Here is a 16,837-nt window from a genome sequence, read left to right as displayed (position 1 = left end):
CTATAGGGCTGCAAATATCTCCTCAACTCCAATGGACCGATAATTACCTACACACCTTTCTACACCCTGGACATCTACTCTACGATCCAGAAAACACTATCCCGTACAATGACAACCACGACATTCGTTCTTCCGGGGGAAGACATACCCTCCTCTCTCCTGCCCACACCATCAACCGGTTCCTCTGCAGCTCCGCTCAAGCTGGGCCCTGGACTCGCACATATCCCACCCGACACAATCACGCCCGTTGTTGCAGGAAACTTGTGTACCGATGCGCGGAAGAATGCGATCTGGGTAGAAAATCCCGGTGGAAGGGTAAGATGATCCCAAGCTCCTTTGTGAAGCAATGGAAAATTAAAACTAATGGAACTCCTACAGTACATCCCCGCCGCATCCGACCTCGTCATCGCCACCGTGCACCACAGCAGCATGGACTTCTACCACTGCACTTTATCCCCCTTCTCCTCATTGGCACAACTGCCCCAGCTGTCCTTCGAAGGGGCCACCAAAAAGACACGCCCCATCCTTGCGCCGGGAGCGGTCGTGTACGCCCGCGTCTCACTCGCCAACAAACACATGGATCCCGAGATCGAATGCGTGCACCCGAGCACGGGCAAGTCCGAGGGCCTGGGCGAATTAAAGGGCGGCATGGTGTTTGACATTTCGCTCTCGATGGCGCGGCGGCTGATGATGCCCCGGCCGCGCGAGCAAGGGAGGGTCGTGGTGCTGGAGGAGCTGGCGGAGCGGATACCGTTTGAGATTGCGGTGGGCAGGAACGGCAAAGTGTGGGTGGATAGCGAGTCGGTCAGGGGGACGTTGGCGGTCGGAAGGGCGATTCAGGAGACGGATCGCAGGGGGTTGGGTGTGGATGAGCAGGTCAAGTTGGTGAAGAACCTGGTCAAGGGGCTGTAGGTTTGTTATGGCGAGGAAGGGAGCGGGATAAGAGAATGGGATGGGAGAAGAGGAAAAGAAAGGAGGCAGGGAAGGGAAGGGGTGAGATGGAAGGTGGACAAAAAGGAAATGCATGGAATGGCGTTCTGGTGTTTGAGTATCTGAAAAAAAGATTTACTCTTCGGGATAACGGGATGAGTTGTTTTTGGGAATAGAATCGTCTAGAGTCAAAGACACTGAATGGATTTTGACAGTACAGCACATGTCGAGATGAATAGAGATAGATATGGATTGATATGTCAACGTGAATGGCCGAATAAGTAACTCTTCAATTGATGGTTCAACTAAATCTATTGATGCTCTGGACAATCAGAGTCATGCGAGATACGTAAATGTGATGCTCTGGACAACCAGAGTAATGCGAGATACGTAAATCTATTTACCTGGACAACTAGAGTAATGCGAGATACGTAAATGTGATGCAGAGCTAGCACACAGTGCCTAAGCAAACGGACCTCAAGCCAGGTAGATTTGGAAAAACAAGACAAGGGCAGGAAAAAAGCAAGAGTGACGGAAAGTGGTGGTGGCGGGTAGTAGAGGAACAGAGGAAACAAACACACAGACAAAAGAAAGAAAGAAAGAAAGAAAGAAAGAAAGAAAGACAAAAGAAAATTCAGAGTGAAGTTGAGAGAACAATCTGGGCTAGAACGTGTGTGAATATGAACAGAAATGTGAAACCATGAAAGAAAAAAAAAGTACCCAGGGATGTAAGCATTTGATGTGAATTGGGAATTGACGAAAGACAATAAAGAGTAATTAACAGTCGTCAGTGAACGCCCGCTGAAGAGCAAAAGATAATTTCAAATTCATGTCTTCATAAAACGATGCAAGCCGGCTTGCAAACTTGACCGCGAAAAAACTGCTCAGATTCCCCCCCGGCTCAAATGCAAAGAAGATTTTCTCTCCCTCAAATGTCTCATATCTCATCCTCATCAATGAAAAGCATAACGCAGCACAACGCCCATCAACCACACCACTATGCGTCAAGATATGTCGAGAAAACCTCAATCTCTGCAAACTCATGCTGACGAGGTCTTTGGCCACTCAATCCCATCTCAGCCCCGCCTCGGTTCCATGTGTTCCCTCACAAGGCCGATTTCCGAGCGCGCGATCTTCTGGTCCGCTTCTCTTCCCGAGGCTGCAACAACTGCTCCTTGAGCCAAGGGCCAACCGCACCTTCATCATTGACGTCGACTATTCCGCGAGCGGTCTTATCCTGTCCCGTGAGCTCGACAATCTCTAGACCTCTCAATTTGCTGAGCGCAGGCATTCCGGTGGCAAGCCTCATCATCGACGGGACGAAATACTTATGGTGCACCCCCAAATGTCGCTGGTTCAAGTCCATGTTGATGTGCAGTTCCTTTAGGAAGAGGCTTTCCGCGAGGAGTTTAAAGGCCTGGTGAGCACCCCAGCCAAATCCAAACGTCAGTTTGCTAATGAACTTGCGGCGCTTCGGACCAATGGCTTTGAGAAAATTGCCAAGTTCACCAGTATTGGCAAAGACGAAATGGTTCTCGTGGTAGAAGATGGATAAGGCCTCGTTGTATATTTGTTTGTTGACAAGCAACAGGGACAGGGAAGAAGGCGGGATGCGGATAATCTCTTCGTTGCCGCTGAAGCAATCTGTGCATTTGATCCGGCCACGAACCATGTGGCTGTTCAAGGGGCAGCGCGCCAAATGGGTCCGAACAAACGAAGTGTCGTCCGGCAGGGTCGGTTTGATCTTTTCGGAGGCGAGCAGATGATAGTGGTAAATTTCATTCCTCAACTCCGCAGGGAGCTTCAGAAAAGGGAACGGCATCTTGCTTTCAAGTCTGCTTACAGTGGTCAGATAGGAATAGGAGAAGCCTCTTTCGATTTTGCAGTCTCTGCTCACCTATTATTGAGATTCTCTACTCTTGCATTCATTTCTCGCAATTCCTGTTGGATTCGGACCAATCTGTCCTGAACGTTACTGGACGCGGTTTGACCCATTCGGTTACGAACAAGCAAATCGCAATATTTGAGAAGATGAAAGCCTTCCAGTACTCGTTATCTCTTCCACAAAGACGAGAGTCGAATACGGAATTCAATAATCGATATTGTTGTCTCGGCAGTTGTTTTCCTTTAGATAGCAATTGAAGCCGTTCCGGATGTTCAAGATTCGGCGACAGAAATGAGAAAATCGAGGAGAATATATCGCGAAAATTTCAGAGGTTCGACGGCGATAAGAAAAAAAAAGGATCCCGAAGCTTGAGTGGGAATTGACACCTGTCACTGAATTCAGAGATTAGTCCAGATCAAAACACGACCAAACGAGAGTGAGCAGGCTCAATTGGACTCGATTTACTAACCTCACGCAATATTGAGACTCGAAGCAATGCGGAATTGCAACAAATATAAGCAGCGTGCAATGATATCGTCAACGAACCACAAAACTACCGAGAGTTGCCGCCACGCTATGACAGCCCTAAAGCCTTGGAACGAAATACCGAGATCCGCAACGATCAACAACAAAGGCTCAAACGACAATTGTCCGCCTCGATGTTTGTAGATGAATTGAAAGACCGAGATCCCAACTCAACAAGCTATCACGCCACTTCCAAGTCGCTCGGCTCTGTCCCAGAAGCGTGTAACACTCTACGCCATATGTCCCAACGCGTATCTTCGGTATTGCGTACCTGCAGACTGAGCGGAGGGGGTCTGGACAATCTATCCGACAAGTAGTTGCACGTATAGCTACTTGGGCTCAATGGAAGGAGAACCTGTGGAGCCTTTGGACGGGAGAGTGTGTGATTGGTTGAAGCTTCTGGTGAAGGGGACGCCTGAGCGCCTTGACGAGGCCTGAAGGTTAATGATTTATCGTAGTGACCAGACAGCGAGAGGTCTAATCAAGACGACAACCTTGTAGACGGAGAGGAATGAGATGCAGTGAAGTAGGACGGTGACGCAGGACGTGAAGCCTCTCGGTGATGAATTGCATCAACGATCACCACGGCAGGAGGACGATGGTGTTGATGATGATAATAATGGAAGAAGGTAAGAGGCAGTAGTCGAAGTGGAAGAAGAGACACGACACGCGAGATGGAAAGATTCAAGAATTTAATTTGTTTATGCTTTGATCAAATTATCCAAAATGGGAGAAGAGGACAACGGTAGTCATAGTTACGAGTGTCAGGTCAAAACCCCAAGCGCGAGAAGCCCTGACGACGCAGTTGTAGAATATACACAGAAAGTAGAACCTCGGCCAAGCTAGAGACGCAGCTAGATTTTGAAGCTCGAAAAGAAAGTGAATGTCGAAGGTCACGTTATATTCTCCGAGGTAGTAAAATTGGCTGTCTTGAAGTTCGTTCGTCACGTACTGAGGTAGTGACGAAGGCGAGGGCCCCGGACAAGAATGACGCGAGAGATCCAGGGCCAGCACGATGAAACGGTGCATGAACTCATGGTGGGACGGAGTTTGTACTCAAGTATCGTACAGGGGAACGCCGCAGGGAAAAGATGAGGCTCTAGGAGAGGGGTGAAGAGCCATTAGACGGATGATAAGATCAGTAGCCAAACGATAACGTAGGAGTGTAATAGTAGTAGTAACGTTACTCTGCGGTCAGAGCGAATTCATTTCAAAGAGGCACAATCCATGACCTAACCAATTTGAGTTCAAGCTTATCCGTATTCGGCAGAGCGGTGACCGACCACTAAAGGCGGTGAGACTGGCAGCGTGATTCTGCCGGTCCACACTCTTTCCCCCTTTTATAATTCGAGCTGGCTGAGTCACTGCTATTTTCTAACACAAAGGACCTGAGGGACTATATCGTCAGGCTCCATTTTTAGTCTGTTGTCAATTAGTATCACGTGAAAATATTTGAAAATTCTTTCGTGGTCGAAAGTTTTGTTTGTTACGCAAAATAATGACGATTGCTTGAATTATCGAGGTGCTAATAGCACTGAAGATGGTCGTGATCTAGCAGCGAAGCATTCTCTTCCTAACTGTTACAGACTGTTAATTTTAAAGGGGAATTACTAGAGTGTCAAACTTGAATGATGATACAATAGAGTTGAATGACTGATACGATTCATTTACATTGTTCACTTCAGCAAGAAGACGAGTAAAATTATAGTGTTTGAAATGATGCATTTCTCAAGAAAAAGTGAAGCTCCGATGAGACTCCAGTCTAGACTCTAGCTCTATGCTCTATAGCATGTCTATGCCGAAAAAAAAAAAGTGAAAATGCAGAAAATGGTAGCCAAAATGAGACTCGTGACAAAAGATACGCTATACCGTACATGAGATGCATTCCAAAGTTCGTAATCATCGAAACCCAGGAGCCAAAACGCCAAGATCGTAAAACAAATCAGAGAAACGCCATAGGATATCGTACAGGTGAGTGAGGAATCGTCAGACTAGTGAGCAGGAACGTACTCAATCTGGACGGCACCACCCTTCTCGAGGTCGTCCTTGTGGGACTCGGGGGAGTCAATGCCGACGCGAGTGTTGCGGAAGCCATCGAGCTTCTGGGCCTGGAAGAGGTTGAGGTAGATGGGGAAGGACCAGGCAATGGCGAAGCCAGCCAGGGGCACACACATGGCGAGGCGGGTGCTGTTGAGGGCATCGGAGACGACACCGAGAATGGGGGGGAAGACGGCACCACCCGAGACCGAGGCAACGACAAAGGAAGCACCGCGCTTGGTGTGACGACCGAGGCCACGGATGGCAAGGGTGAAGATGGTCGGGAAGATGCACGACTCAAAGAAGAGCACGAGCGAGAGCATGGCGATACCGATGTCACCCTTGGTGGCGATGGCGGCCGAGATGAAGGCGATGATGGCGGTCATGAAGGCGAGGAGGACGTAGCGCGGCTTGACAAACTTCATCGAGATACCGGCGACAAAACGACCAATGGCGAAGAGACCCTGAGCAATGGCGAGCTGGTTGGAGCCAGTGGCAGAAGTCATGCCGGGCTTGACCTCGGTGACGTAGTTGATAAAGTAGCCGGCAATGGCGACCTGAGCACCGACGTAGCAGAATTGAGCAGCGACACCCCAGAAGAGAGTGTACTGCTTGCGCAGGGGCTTGTCCTCGAAACCGGTGTCGGCAGAGGTCTGTTCAGCCTGGTCGGCCATGTCGGCGTCGGTCACCTCGGGAATGGGAGCGAAGAAGAAGACGACGGCAAGGAAGAAGACGAAGATGGCAATGCCAAGGTAGACCCATTGGACGCTCTGAAGGGACTTGCCATTCTCACCGCCAACATTCTTGAAGAGGACCTGCGAAGCGAGGATGGGAGCGACGACGGTACCAATGGCCTGGAAAGCCTGAGCAAGGTTGAGACGCATCTCAGAGTACTTGGTCGGACCGCAAGTAGCAATGAAGGGATTGGCAGAAGTCTCGAGGGTGGAGAGACCGGAGCCGACAATGAACATGGAACCGCAGAAGCCGCCAAAGGAACGCTTCATACCCGAAGGCCAGAACATCAGGGCACCAACACCGTAGATGCAGAGACCAGTCATGAAAGTGTAGCGGTAGCCAAACTTGCGCACGATCCATCCCGAGTAGGTCAGAGGACCAATGAAGTAGGCACCAAAGTAGGCGGCCTGAAGACCCGAGGATTCGGCACGAGAGATGTCAAGCACCTCCTGGAAATGCTTGTTCAGGACATCGAGAAGACCATAGGCGAAACCCCACATGAAGAAGAGAATGGTGACGAGGGCGACGGGGAAGAGAGATTGGCGAGTGGTGATCTGAGAAGCGCCGGTGACGGTGTGGTCATCGACGGCCTTCTTGGAACGGTCATTGGCAATGGCCTCAGCAGCCGATGGCCGGCGCTGGCCTTGGAATGCTCCGGTAGTCATTTCTTTGGTGATGGTAGCGACTCTGGAGATCTTTGGCAGAGTGTTTAAGATGTGGTTTGTGCTGAGAATTGCGAGCGGAGTGATTGTTTTAGTAATGTTGTCTGATAGATGACTCTCTAATGATGATTGAGTGAGGAGATTTGAGATGGAGTAAAATGTAGATGAGACTATTGGATTGATTGCTTTATGAGATCGGTGGATGGATGAATGTATTGATGATTGATTGAGAGATGCTGTTGGATGATGATGATGGTAATTGAGGGAGAGGAGGTGGACTTATATAGAGATTTTGAACACGTCGACGACCTTGGAGGAGCATGGTTGAGGATGGTGGGAGCAATTGGCAGCAATGGGTCGGATTCGAGACGAACAGAGTCTGGAGTTGGCCTGGTTGGTACGGGGCCAAGGGTGGAGGAGCTTACTACTGTACTCTAGTTTGGTTCGTCGCCGTAGATTGAGTTAGTGGAGAAGTCGGTTGGGGGGCGGGACCATCTGGACTGGGGCGCAAACCCCACATGGACCGACTGTTTTTCCGTCCAGCCCGGACTGGAAAGGAAAGAAACCCATCCAGCCCAGTGGCGCAGGAGGGTCGGGACTCAACTTGACTGGCCCAGATGAATGGCGATTACTATAACTAGTAAAGCTAACAAAAACACTAAACTATATGGGGAGATTACTAGCCGCATGAGGCTTGACGCTCTGTAGTGGACTAAACGACGCCATTCTTGGCAGTTGATTGGCTGACACTCCTGACAGTTGATCCGCCCAAAGTCCCAACCAGACAATCCTTCGACTTTCCTCTTCTGCCCCACCGTCGCTGTCCAGACACGAGTGGGTCTGGGGAAAGGAGAAATTCAAGCGTCGATGAATGACCAAGCACGACGAGACGAGATGCTGGTGGAGACTAATCCCCAGATTGAGCCCAAAAATATCTTCTCTCTATTCACTCAACGTCACCACCTGGGTTTTTCCACTCCTCTGCGGAGGTATGCAATTGCACGATCCACCAATTGGTAAAAAAATTTTATTTGGTACTTGCATACAACTGAGTGAATTGACTTTTTCATCACGTAAGAGCTGCATATTTGCCTCAATGAGGCATTCCGCTAGAAGACTTGTCGAATCCGTTCCTTGCCTTCGAAACCGTTACAGCAGCACACCCTCAGGCAATGAATACGGAACCCTACGACAAAAAGTCGCTGCTTTCGTGGTCCAATGACTGCTCGACTTCAGCGCCACCCAGCCAGTAAGATGAAAGATTCGTCTACCCTAGCCAATAGAGATAATTGCCGGCGGCGATAGTGTCCGCTGTGCGAACCAATGGTGTCCATGTCCTGTCCTGTAAACACGAGACGCTATGAGTAAAACTTTCACTAGGTTCGGGCTCTATCTGGCTTCGATCCTCTTTGGCACCAAGTTAATCTCCCCACGGGGAGTAAAAGGAATGCCCGTGTCGCCAATGCGCACGTCCAAGGAGTGTTCAAGGCATCAGGGGTCAATAGCCTTGCATCTTAACAGCGGAGCCGTGGCGCTATCCTTGGCCCTCATGGCACACCGTCCAGGCCAGTCTGACCAGCGCCCCCCAGCCAAGGATATCCTCGTAAGAGACACTAGCATAGCTTTCCTCTTCAGTGATCTCCCCTTTCGGCCTTGGAAAATGTATTGTGCGAACGAACCAGCCAAGAAAGTAAGATCTCCCTAGACCCAATCGTCAATCGGAGAAAAAAAGGTAGGATAATGACCCACATTGGACTACCCCGCGGGTTTATCAGTTCTATCCGCCGGCGTCAAAGCCTAAATACCAAATGGGAAAATGGAATATCAAGGTTCATTGGCAATTTGTGTTGAGCGCCATTTTCATTTGGCTGGACGCGTCAGGGCTGAACGCATGACACTCGATAAACAGCCTGGCTGGCTCAACATATTTTCAGAGGCGTAAGACTTCACTGCGCGCCACGCTGGTGTTGAAACAAAACGATAGTCTCAAGGCGTGATAAGAGTACAGTATATTTGTTTGTGACAGTATAGTATATCGTAATCTGATCGCTAGCAATGCACAGGGGTGATGATGTGATGCAGAGGATGAACCTGGTGATGTATGCCAAGCAAGTGAACGAATCAACCAGTCTGATGACGATCGTGTCTGTGCTTCCAATGCCAAATCAACCCCAGAATTGACCAAATAACGGCCCAATAAACCATTTGAACAGAAAAGTCAAAATCGAATCATGGCCCCATCGTAGTCAAAACAGTAGCGTCGCCCAATTCCTTGGTCAAAATAGGTAGTTGAAGCGGCTCGAGCCTAATCAATTCCCCAGATCCAGTAATCAAGCGATAGAGTGGGGACTCGAATCATGATGAGATTGGATGTCGAGTCCTGCCATTTCCAAGGATTCGAGCATTGTTTGGACTGGGAACTGGACGCTGGGGAAAAAGTGGGTCAACCTCAGGCCATGCTGCTCAAGGAGTGTTCTGTAAGCGATTCATGGTCTAGAGCGGGGCGACCAGGGGAGAGGAGACCCCATGGATATACCTAGTCTCAACACCAAACGACTGCCGGCGTTTTCTCAATAAAGCCATGTCAATTTCCAAGGTCCCTGGCATTTCATAGCATGGATTTGAGAAGAAGAGTAGCGGGGCCTAACTCGGCTCCACATAGATTTCAGAGTACCGTACCGTTTGGGGATCCCAGTGACAAAGCTCTGTCCTCAATCTCCACATGAAATTTGCGGGGTCATAGACTATCCGCATCGAGGACATCAAGCTTATCCCCACAAACAAAGGTCGATTCAAGGAAGATGAGAAAAGAGACCCACTTGAGAGTCGAGACCCGTCTACGCCCATCTGAAGCAGTACTTCGGAAAGAAAAACGTGGCAACGTCCTGAACGACGTCAGTATACCAAAAAATGACATCAAATATATCGCGCAAGATTGATTGAGAAAATACATATTCCTGACTGAAGGTATGCCCTTGCTATATTCGCATATGAAGTATTACCCATCGCGAGATTCGCACAAAATTCCATAACATATTGTGGTATCCAATGGACTTTTGCTTATCTCGCATTTCTTGGCCAGCATGCTCCAGGGCCCCCCAACGACACAACGCGCTTAACCCCCAACTAGTGCATGGGATGCAAGGTTCATCGATGCGCGATACATATGCAAGGCGCCCTGTATTGGCCACTATTGGTTGCGACTCCTGGAAGGCGTCGAGCTTTCGACAAAAGAAGTAATCAGAACAAATGTCGTCGAACGTCGTGCCGCGAAACATGATCGAAAACCAGGATCATCAACGATGTTAACCGCCAAGTGCCAAGCGCTCTCCTGGCAACGTACTCCGTAAACTGTCACTGTAATAACTGTATCTCACCCACCTCAACTCGCCATGGCCTCAGCGCTTGATAGATTTTTTACCTGTGATTCTGCGGGCTGCACGCTACCAAGTATTCGGGGATTTGGTCCCTGTGAACAATGCAATCGTCAATTCTGCCTAACCCATCGTCGCCCGCCGTCTCATACATGTGACGACACGGTACCATCTCACGACTTTTATATGCCGTCTCCTTGACTTGTTCTGACAACTACACAAGCCCCTTTCAGATGATCTATTTGAAGCCAAAATACACGCTGAAGTAGAAAATATTCGCGCACAAATCAATGACAACGCTCTCTGCGAACGGGCCTCGGAACTAAATGGCGGTATCAAATGCGAAATTGAGCACCCGCCCGCATGGGGACGCGGATCCCTCATGGGCTGCGCCAACTATCACGCTCGCATTCGCTTTACCGATAGTAATAACGGCTGCTCTGCTTGGCTCATACGCGTGCCTCGAATGAATGGCAGTATTCCCCAACCACTCATCGACTACCTCATTCGCAGCGAATACGCCACGCTCAAATTTCTCGAAACGACAACCAAAGTGCCTGCACCCCGGGCATTTGATTACGGCATCGCTGGCGAAAACAAGAACAAAATTGGGGTGAGCTATATCCTCATGGAAGAAATGCCCGGCAAGCCCTGGAACATGCAAGGGCCGCGCGGGAAGCGCTCTGCAGACGACAAAGACAAGGAAAGAGTGTGGAAAGGTTTAGCAGATATTCTGATCGAGCTTCAAAACCATCCATTTCCGCGGGTCGGATCTCTCCTCCCGGGCCCTTCGCCGTCAGAGCCAATAGTTGTCTCTGCGCTCGCCAGTGAGCGATTTCTCGTTCTGAGCCCTTCGGGGCCATTTGATACAGCCAGCGATTATTATGCTTCATTTGTGGAGCAAAACATGGCCCTCATTGCGGATGGCCAGCTCTTCACATCTTTCCCTGCAAATGCCTATCTGGTATTCTTGTACTTGAAATCCCAGATCCACACTCTCACTCTTGCAGCAGATCCGGACTGTAACTCGGTGGAAACTCTAGAAAAATTCTACATCAAGCATGTGGATGACAAGGGGGACCACTTGATGGTGGACGACGAGCTGAATATCACCGGGATCATCGATTGGCAAATGGCTCGTGTCGTTCCTGCACGCGAAGCATTCGGTCCGTCTTTGGTGACTGCAGAAATGGGCGATATTTACAACGGCATGTCGTCGTTGACTGTTCATGATCTTGCATTAGCTCGCTTCTTGAAAGCCAAGGGCGCAGCTGGTTTGGCTCGGGTGATGAGCAAAGATGAACGATTGCGAAGATTCTTCTTTGGTCTTGACGTGGATCTCCCTTGGGATGAAACACTGCGTTTAGTCCGAGGCATCTGGGCTGCGTTTGGCGTCGAAAGGGATACAGACTGGACCACTTGGAAGACGGACATGATGGAGCGACATGGTCATGATGAACACCTTCAGCACATTTTAGATAGATTTGGGCCAGGCCCATGACAAGTTTCCGTCATCCGCTTTTGTTCTTCAAGAATGGATGTTGGTGTTGCGTGGCCGTTCATGTTCAATGAACACCCGGCCTCTTCAGCTGACCGCCCCCAGGGACTTATACGAGATGTTTCATCTTTTTTATACTCCAATATATGATATTTCCTCTGTTAAATAGAAAAATTATGATCAATACCAAGTATAACTTTGTAGAAATATAGGGCTTAGACTTATATTGAGACTTGCAACCATCAGAAATTCCCAATTTCCCAGTCAACCAACGTCCCCGTGTCTCCTGTCTCCCGCGCCTCTGCGTCTCCGCTCAAGATATACAGGCTACTCACTTCCATTACAGACTTTACAGTGCTATGCGCCGCCAGCGCTGGAGCATCTTATTCAAAGCCAGGGTTCTCCGATTAAATGAGCGCGAAAAAGCCAATCTAAACCGCTGGTTCGCACACCTGGCGCAAACAGAGCAGAGTATTTCATGCAGGAATGCCCCGAATTCCTGAAAGCTCGACAAACTTCATTTTGAACAGTACAGTAAGTTCTAATGCTTCTTTCTCTTCCAAAAAGTTTTGTGATCACCGATCAGCCGTGTAGTAATTATGCCGCATTGTCCACAGCAACGCAGCTTTGGAGAGGGTTTAGCCGCGGACTCCCCAGATGGACATACATCCCGCAGACCGGCTTCTATCTGGAACCGACTCCATAAACCTGGCCAAACCTTGGCCAAAAGTTGGTTCTGCAGAGGGGGTGAGGGGGTGGTTAGGTTCCCAATGGAAAAAAAAAATAGTCAACAAGTGGGCTCAAGGCATATAGATAGAGACGCGTGTGTAAATGCTCGAAGCATAGTTGAAAACTTGATTACAATATGCATGAAATAATCGAACGTTCAACGGCGGAGTTCTGGTATAGATTATATATAGCGCAGTTGGCATTAAGAAGGACAATGGAATGCTGAGAGGCGGGAAACACCAAAAACGTCCAAGTGACGGATGAAATATTAATGTATTGATCCAGAAGAATCGAATGGGACACATTGCAAAAGTAGTAGCAGCAGTAGCAGCAGCAGCAACTGCGGGAACGGCCGTGCAAGGGCAGATACATAATTATCTATAAACAGTGTACCTTTCCAGTCTTTTTGAAAAATATACATAGACCGTGAATAGCAAATCTCGCTATAATACATAGAACCTTCATACAATACGCCATAGCAGTGCAATTTGCAGATGAATAGTAAAAGAGATTGAAAGTAAGAGAGAACATTCATAAGAGAAAGATAAAAATGCAATACGTTCGTCAACGCTGGATACCCATCCCCGCGTTACTGAGCTGGCATAGGTACGACCTCCCACATTTTCTCCCCGGGTTTGCGCTTTGTTTTCAAGACTTGCAAGGCACGTATGCCACAAAAGCCGCCAGGAGGTGCTGTGTCTCGCACATCTTCAAATCGATTGTGAGGAGCAGGAATCCACACGGTATGATTCACAGACTGGCCTGGGCTCTCGAGGCGACGAGAGTTTAGTCTGGGCAGGCCAGCGATTTTGGAAATGAGACGGTGGATGGGAGGATACAACTTTTCAAAGCGCCGGGTCGTTTCTAGCCATCTCTGAGTCGATTCGTCGTATGCAACGCGGATGAACGGATTCACGTATATGCCCTTGAGAGTACCGGTGCGAACTGCAGCTGCGGCTTGAATGTCTGCATGAATGAGGCAGCATTCGGAGCTCTCCCAGAACATTTCCTTTTCAGCGCGAAAGCGGAGCGGAGGCTGTGGAACGTGGTCTACAGACTGCTGAAGGTCTATAACAAAGTTTAGCAAGCATGCAATGGACGATGGCAGAGGGGATCGATACATACCTAATCCTGCAGGAATCCATGAAGCTTTGGGTGGTTGAAACCACATTGCATCGAATGCAACCATTCCGCCCCAGCAACTTTGGACGGGAATGGCGTCTTTGCCGCTTAATACATCATTCCTACTCTGACCAGGAGTAAACCAGGGAAAGAAAGGGACTCCCATACTGTGTCCGTTGACATCTCGAGTCGCAAATGTGTCATAGAACTTGAAGGGGTTGATAAAGTCAACAGCACAGGCAGCTGAGTACTGAGCACGCCCCTCAGAGTCAATATTGGTAGAGAAAAGAAGGTTTGCCGCATCGACTGGAGAGAAGACAACGTCGTTCAGGAAGAGAATTTTGTCAAACGCGGTAAATTTGCCAATGGTATCAAGAGGCTGCAGCGCTCGGTTTCGCACTGTGGCCAAGTACTCAATCCGTTTGATGCGTTTCTCTCCCGACGGTAACTCTACCTTTGGAATATTTTCCCTCGGGAGGTGTTCTGAAATGATTGTTGATCGGCCTTGTTCAAGACATGAGAATTAGCACCAGAATGCATCGAAAAGTCCGCTTTACATGCGAAAGCAAGAAAAGAAAAGGTTGAATTCCAAGCTCCTACATTTGACTTTCTGCCGCAGCTCAGCAAGAGCTTCCCTGGTTTCAGGGCCACTGTCATTTTCGTAGATGCTGAGGTAGGTATTCTCAGCCCCGAGTTCGTCAATCAATCCTATCACAGCCTGTCCCCATGCACCCCGGATAAGATCTGCATCAACAATATTGGCTGCTATGAAGACCTTTTCGTTGAATGGGTTGCCACCGACGTAGTGAGCCGGCCGGTGGAGATAAGAGGGATTCAGTAAAGGGGTAAGGATAATCAGCGCAAGGAGCGCCAGGAAGAACAGTGATATGAAGGAGAAGCGGCGGATTTTGCGACCCACACTCGAAAGAGCGATCCACACGATTGAGTAATAAGACACTTCAGCGGCAGGTCTATCTTTGCAGGCGTGCCAAAGCTTTGCGAGCAAAATAGTGTGACCGGATTCATCTCCTGCAGAAGAATCTCCGGCTCTTTCACTCGACGTTGGTAACAATTCATAAGAGTGACCCTGACGCTGCATTGTAGACGACAGCAAACAAGATCTGGAAGCAAATCACACTGGTTGGAACGAGAGTCATTCCATCTTGACAACCCCCACAAAATTCTTGGCCAGAGCTCGGGAGGAAGAGGCACTGTTAAACTGGAAAAGCTCTGAACGAGCATAAAGCCGCCATTTTTCATTGAGCGTCCGGGGGGGCGCTGCCGCGTCAGAGCGGCGGCGGGGGGAGCCAACAGGCATACCGTGCCCAAATTATCAGAATTCAGCTGGTTCATTGAGCCCGCCCCAGCATCCCCGTGGAGAGAAATGTGGGTGCAATTGTCTGGCAAGATCCATGCTACATACCTAGTAGGGAGGTATGTAGATACTGTACTGCAGGCATCTTGTGGGTCCAGCAATTTTTTGTTTCAAAAAGATTGAGATGTCGGCAGATGGCGGCCCGACATTATTAACCAATTCTATCATCATACTTAGTTCTCTTTTCAAAGTTATTTCGGCGCGTCAAGCAGAACGTACATACGGAGTATGTGTGACCTCGATGTAAAATCTTCAGATCCCCTTGTTGACATGATTGTGCATGATTCTTCTGCACCAAAAACTGCCCCATAACGGCGCAAGCAGACCTTTTCTATTATCAGAACAGAGCTGATTTTCCAGTCACAATTGCATCGAAGTCGCAAAACTAACGATCAAACTTTGTCATAAAATTTCCCACGTAACCTTCCTGAGAACAGCGCGGATAACCGGCCCGTGGCGGGAAATCTCGGGAAATTTCGCAGAGCGAGGCCCACTAAAAAATGGTTCAAAACCTTGCTGCAACGTCTCGATGAACAAATTTCGTACGAGGAGTGACATTGCGCCCAAGTACTCGCCCGCTACATCCGCCATGGGAGGCACCTGATGTAGTGCATCGGAGGTTATATGTTAGATCATTGGCTGGGGTTGAACGAGTGAGAGCTTAAGTTGTGTTTTTAGGGCGGCAGAGCCAGAAGATTAGCCGCTTGGCATCTCTTCTCCGTTAGACGCCGGCATAAGCGACAAGGAGAACCCCTGGTACGTGCAAGCATGAGTCGGCGTATAAATTGAGATAAATTAATTGATCCCACCATATTTACTGATCGGTTCGATTTATCCTGGTAAACCAAAGCAACCTCTACTTCGGACAAGATTCCGTACAGAGCAATTATAGCAAGGATATCAAACTTTGTGAATACGAGTGAGGCCGATCGAAGAAGCAAAACGTGCAACTTTTGAAGTAACAAATCGTCAGTATTTAACATAGCACCGATTTTAGTTTGCTCAACTTACAGTATATAGCAAAAATTAAACAAAAAAATAAAAAAAAACTACCACTAATTCGTATCCGGCTTAGCTTACGTCATATGGTGTATTCAACGACCGAAATTATACGAAAGTTCTATGAGGATGAAGTGAACGGGAAAAAAAGGTAAAAAAGAAAAGAAAAGAACAGAAAAGAAAAGCGCGCCAAAAAGTGGCCCACGAACGCCAGAAATCTCCGGTCAACCGGGTACCAAAAGAACTGGTCTCTTGGCAGACTTGGTTACCCTTTGTCTAGCCCACGTTGGTTGGTTTGTTTCGTCCCTCGAACTCCCTTACCCCTACTTGTCTGGTTTGGAACGCTGTACTGCTACTGGGAAACGCTTCAACATACCTATCGTGTAGGGGATGGATGTCAAAGAACCAAAGAGCTCAGCCGATGCTCGACTTCCTATCTTTCTGGAGTAGATTGTGCTCTGTTTGATCAAGCTAACCGTTCAAAGCAAATGAAACACTTTCTAAAGTACACGGCTGTTTTATCCTAGTCAAGGTTCTTCAGAAACACTCGACTGCTTGCCCCCTTGACCTGATCTTGTAGATCTAGAGTGGCTCGATGGTGTGGGGCAAAGTACAAACAAACGACCTGGGTGTCTTTGTAGCTCGTGTTTTTTTGATTTGATTTTTTCTCCATTTACTTCCGATTTCCCCCTACTATACCACTGGGTCTTAGTTCTACGTTTACTGTTGTATACCAAGCAAAATTAACTCGTTTGACAGGTACATCCTAGTCAATGCAAAAGATTGCTCAATTTTCACAAATTAAACAAGAAACCTGCTGTGAAATCTTACAGATATTGCAGACTTTTGCCAGTTTAAACATTGACTCCAAACTCAAGTCGACTCAGTATCTTTCTACCTTTCGAAATCTTTGTTTGTCTTGTCATCTACCAAGACCGCTATTTATCTGGTGGAATCTCTTCCAAA

The 16,837-nt window shown here is 48.5% G+C and overlaps 7 protein-coding genes across 7 annotated transcripts; 3 read left to right on the top strand and 4 right to left on the bottom strand.

The window, feature by feature from the left end:
• Positions 1–13: 13 nt before the first annotated feature.
• L228DRAFT_264005 (hypothetical protein) lies at positions 14–1,206 on the top strand. The gene is made up of 2 exons (XM_018334539.1): positions 14–315; positions 379–1,206. Exons 1-2 carry the CDS (start codon positions 109–111, stop codon positions 910–912), a joined length of 741 nt encoding a protein of 246 aa, XP_018184809.1. The 5' UTR covers positions 14–108; the 3' UTR covers positions 913–1,206.
• Positions 1,207–1,927: 721 nt separating this feature from the next.
• L228DRAFT_271498 (hypothetical protein) lies at positions 1,928–2,752 on the bottom strand (the record flags this gene model as incomplete). The annotated part of the gene is made up of 2 exons (XM_018335540.1): positions 1,928–1,985; positions 2,040–2,752. 2 exons carry the CDS (start codon positions 2,750–2,752, stop codon positions 1,928–1,930), a joined length of 771 nt encoding a protein of 256 aa, XP_018184808.1.
• A 2,294-nt stretch (positions 2,753–5,046) lies between these two features.
• On the bottom strand, positions 5,047–7,226 carry L228DRAFT_251366 (putative L-fucose-proton symporter). Its single transcript, XM_018333542.1, has one exon. The coding sequence runs from the start codon at positions 6,775–6,777 to the stop codon at positions 5,332–5,334; it is 1,446 nt and encodes a 481-aa protein (XP_018184807.1). The 5' UTR covers positions 6,778–7,226; the 3' UTR covers positions 5,047–5,331.
• Positions 7,227–8,178: 952 nt separating this feature from the next.
• Positions 8,179–8,495, top strand: L228DRAFT_251365 (hypothetical protein). Its single transcript, XM_018333541.1, has one exon. It carries the CDS (start codon positions 8,222–8,224, stop codon positions 8,477–8,479), a length of 258 nt encoding a protein of 85 aa, XP_018184806.1. The 5' UTR covers positions 8,179–8,221; the 3' UTR covers positions 8,480–8,495.
• A 1,554-nt stretch (positions 8,496–10,049) lies between these two features.
• Positions 10,050–11,755, top strand: L228DRAFT_251364 (hypothetical protein). The gene has a single exon (XM_018333540.1). The coding sequence runs from the start codon at positions 10,531–10,533 to the stop codon at positions 11,647–11,649; it is 1,119 nt and encodes a 372-aa protein (XP_018184805.1). The 5' UTR covers positions 10,050–10,530; the 3' UTR covers positions 11,650–11,755.
• Positions 11,756–12,440: 685 nt separating this feature from the next.
• Positions 12,441–12,855, bottom strand: L228DRAFT_49456 (hypothetical protein). Its single transcript, XM_018336641.1, has one exon. The coding sequence runs from the start codon at positions 12,745–12,747 to the stop codon at positions 12,505–12,507; it is 243 nt and encodes an 80-aa protein (XP_018184804.1). The 5' UTR covers positions 12,748–12,855; the 3' UTR covers positions 12,441–12,504.
• L228DRAFT_49455 (glycosyltransferase family 69 protein) lies at positions 12,856–14,758 on the bottom strand. The gene is made up of 3 exons (XM_018336640.1): positions 14,098–14,758; positions 13,501–14,001; positions 12,856–13,443 (listed from the first exon to the last, which is right to left on the bottom strand). The coding sequence occupies exons 1-3, from the start codon at positions 14,594–14,596 to the stop codon at positions 12,965–12,967; spliced, it is 1,479 nt and encodes a 492-aa protein (XP_018184803.1). The 5' UTR covers positions 14,597–14,758; the 3' UTR covers positions 12,856–12,964.
• Between the last annotated feature and the right edge of the window lie 2,079 nt (positions 14,759–16,837).

Source organism: Xylona heveae (assembly GCF_001619985.1).
Source record: "Xylona heveae TC161 unplaced genomic scaffold L228scaffold_14, whole genome shotgun sequence".
NCBI classification, from domain to species: domain Eukaryota; kingdom Fungi; phylum Ascomycota; class Xylonomycetes; order Xylonales; family Xylonaceae; genus Xylona; species Xylona heveae.
Note: the sequence above shows the minus strand (reverse complement) of the source record. Positions and strands in the feature narration are given on the sequence as shown.

Excerpts from the sequence above, each read along its gene's own strand:
- L228DRAFT_264005 (XM_018334539.1), top strand. The coding sequence starts at position 109 with ATGACAACCACGACATTCGTTCTTCCGGGGGAAGACATACCCTCCTCT. Across the intron at positions 316-378 it reads TAGAAAATCCCGGTGGAAGG|TACATCCCCGCCGCATCCGA; the intron begins GTAAGATGATCC and ends GAACTCCTACAG.
- L228DRAFT_251366 (XM_018333542.1), bottom strand. The coding sequence starts at position 6,777 with ATGACTACCGGAGCATTCCAAGGCCAGCGCCGGCCATCGGCTGCTGAG.
- L228DRAFT_251365 (XM_018333541.1), top strand. The coding sequence starts at position 8,222 with ATGCCCGTGTCGCCAATGCGCACGTCCAAGGAGTGTTCAAGGCATCAG.
- L228DRAFT_251364 (XM_018333540.1), top strand. The coding sequence starts at position 10,531 with ATGGGCTGCGCCAACTATCACGCTCGCATTCGCTTTACCGATAGTAAT.
- L228DRAFT_49456 (XM_018336641.1), bottom strand. The coding sequence starts at position 12,747 with ATGTATCTGCCCTTGCACGGCCGTTCCCGCAGTTGCTGCTGCTGCTAC.
- L228DRAFT_49455 (XM_018336640.1), bottom strand. The coding sequence starts at position 14,596 with ATGCAGCGTCAGGGTCACTCTTATGAATTGTTACCAACGTCGAGTGAA. Across the intron at positions 14,002-14,097 it reads GCTGCGGCAGAAAGTCAAAT|GCCGATCAACAATCATTTCA; the intron begins GTAGGAGCTTGG and ends GTCTTGAACAAG. Across the intron at positions 13,444-13,500 it reads ATGGATTCCTGCAGGATTAG|ACCTTCAGCAGTCTGTAGAC; the intron begins GTATGTATCGAT and ends ACTTTGTTATAG.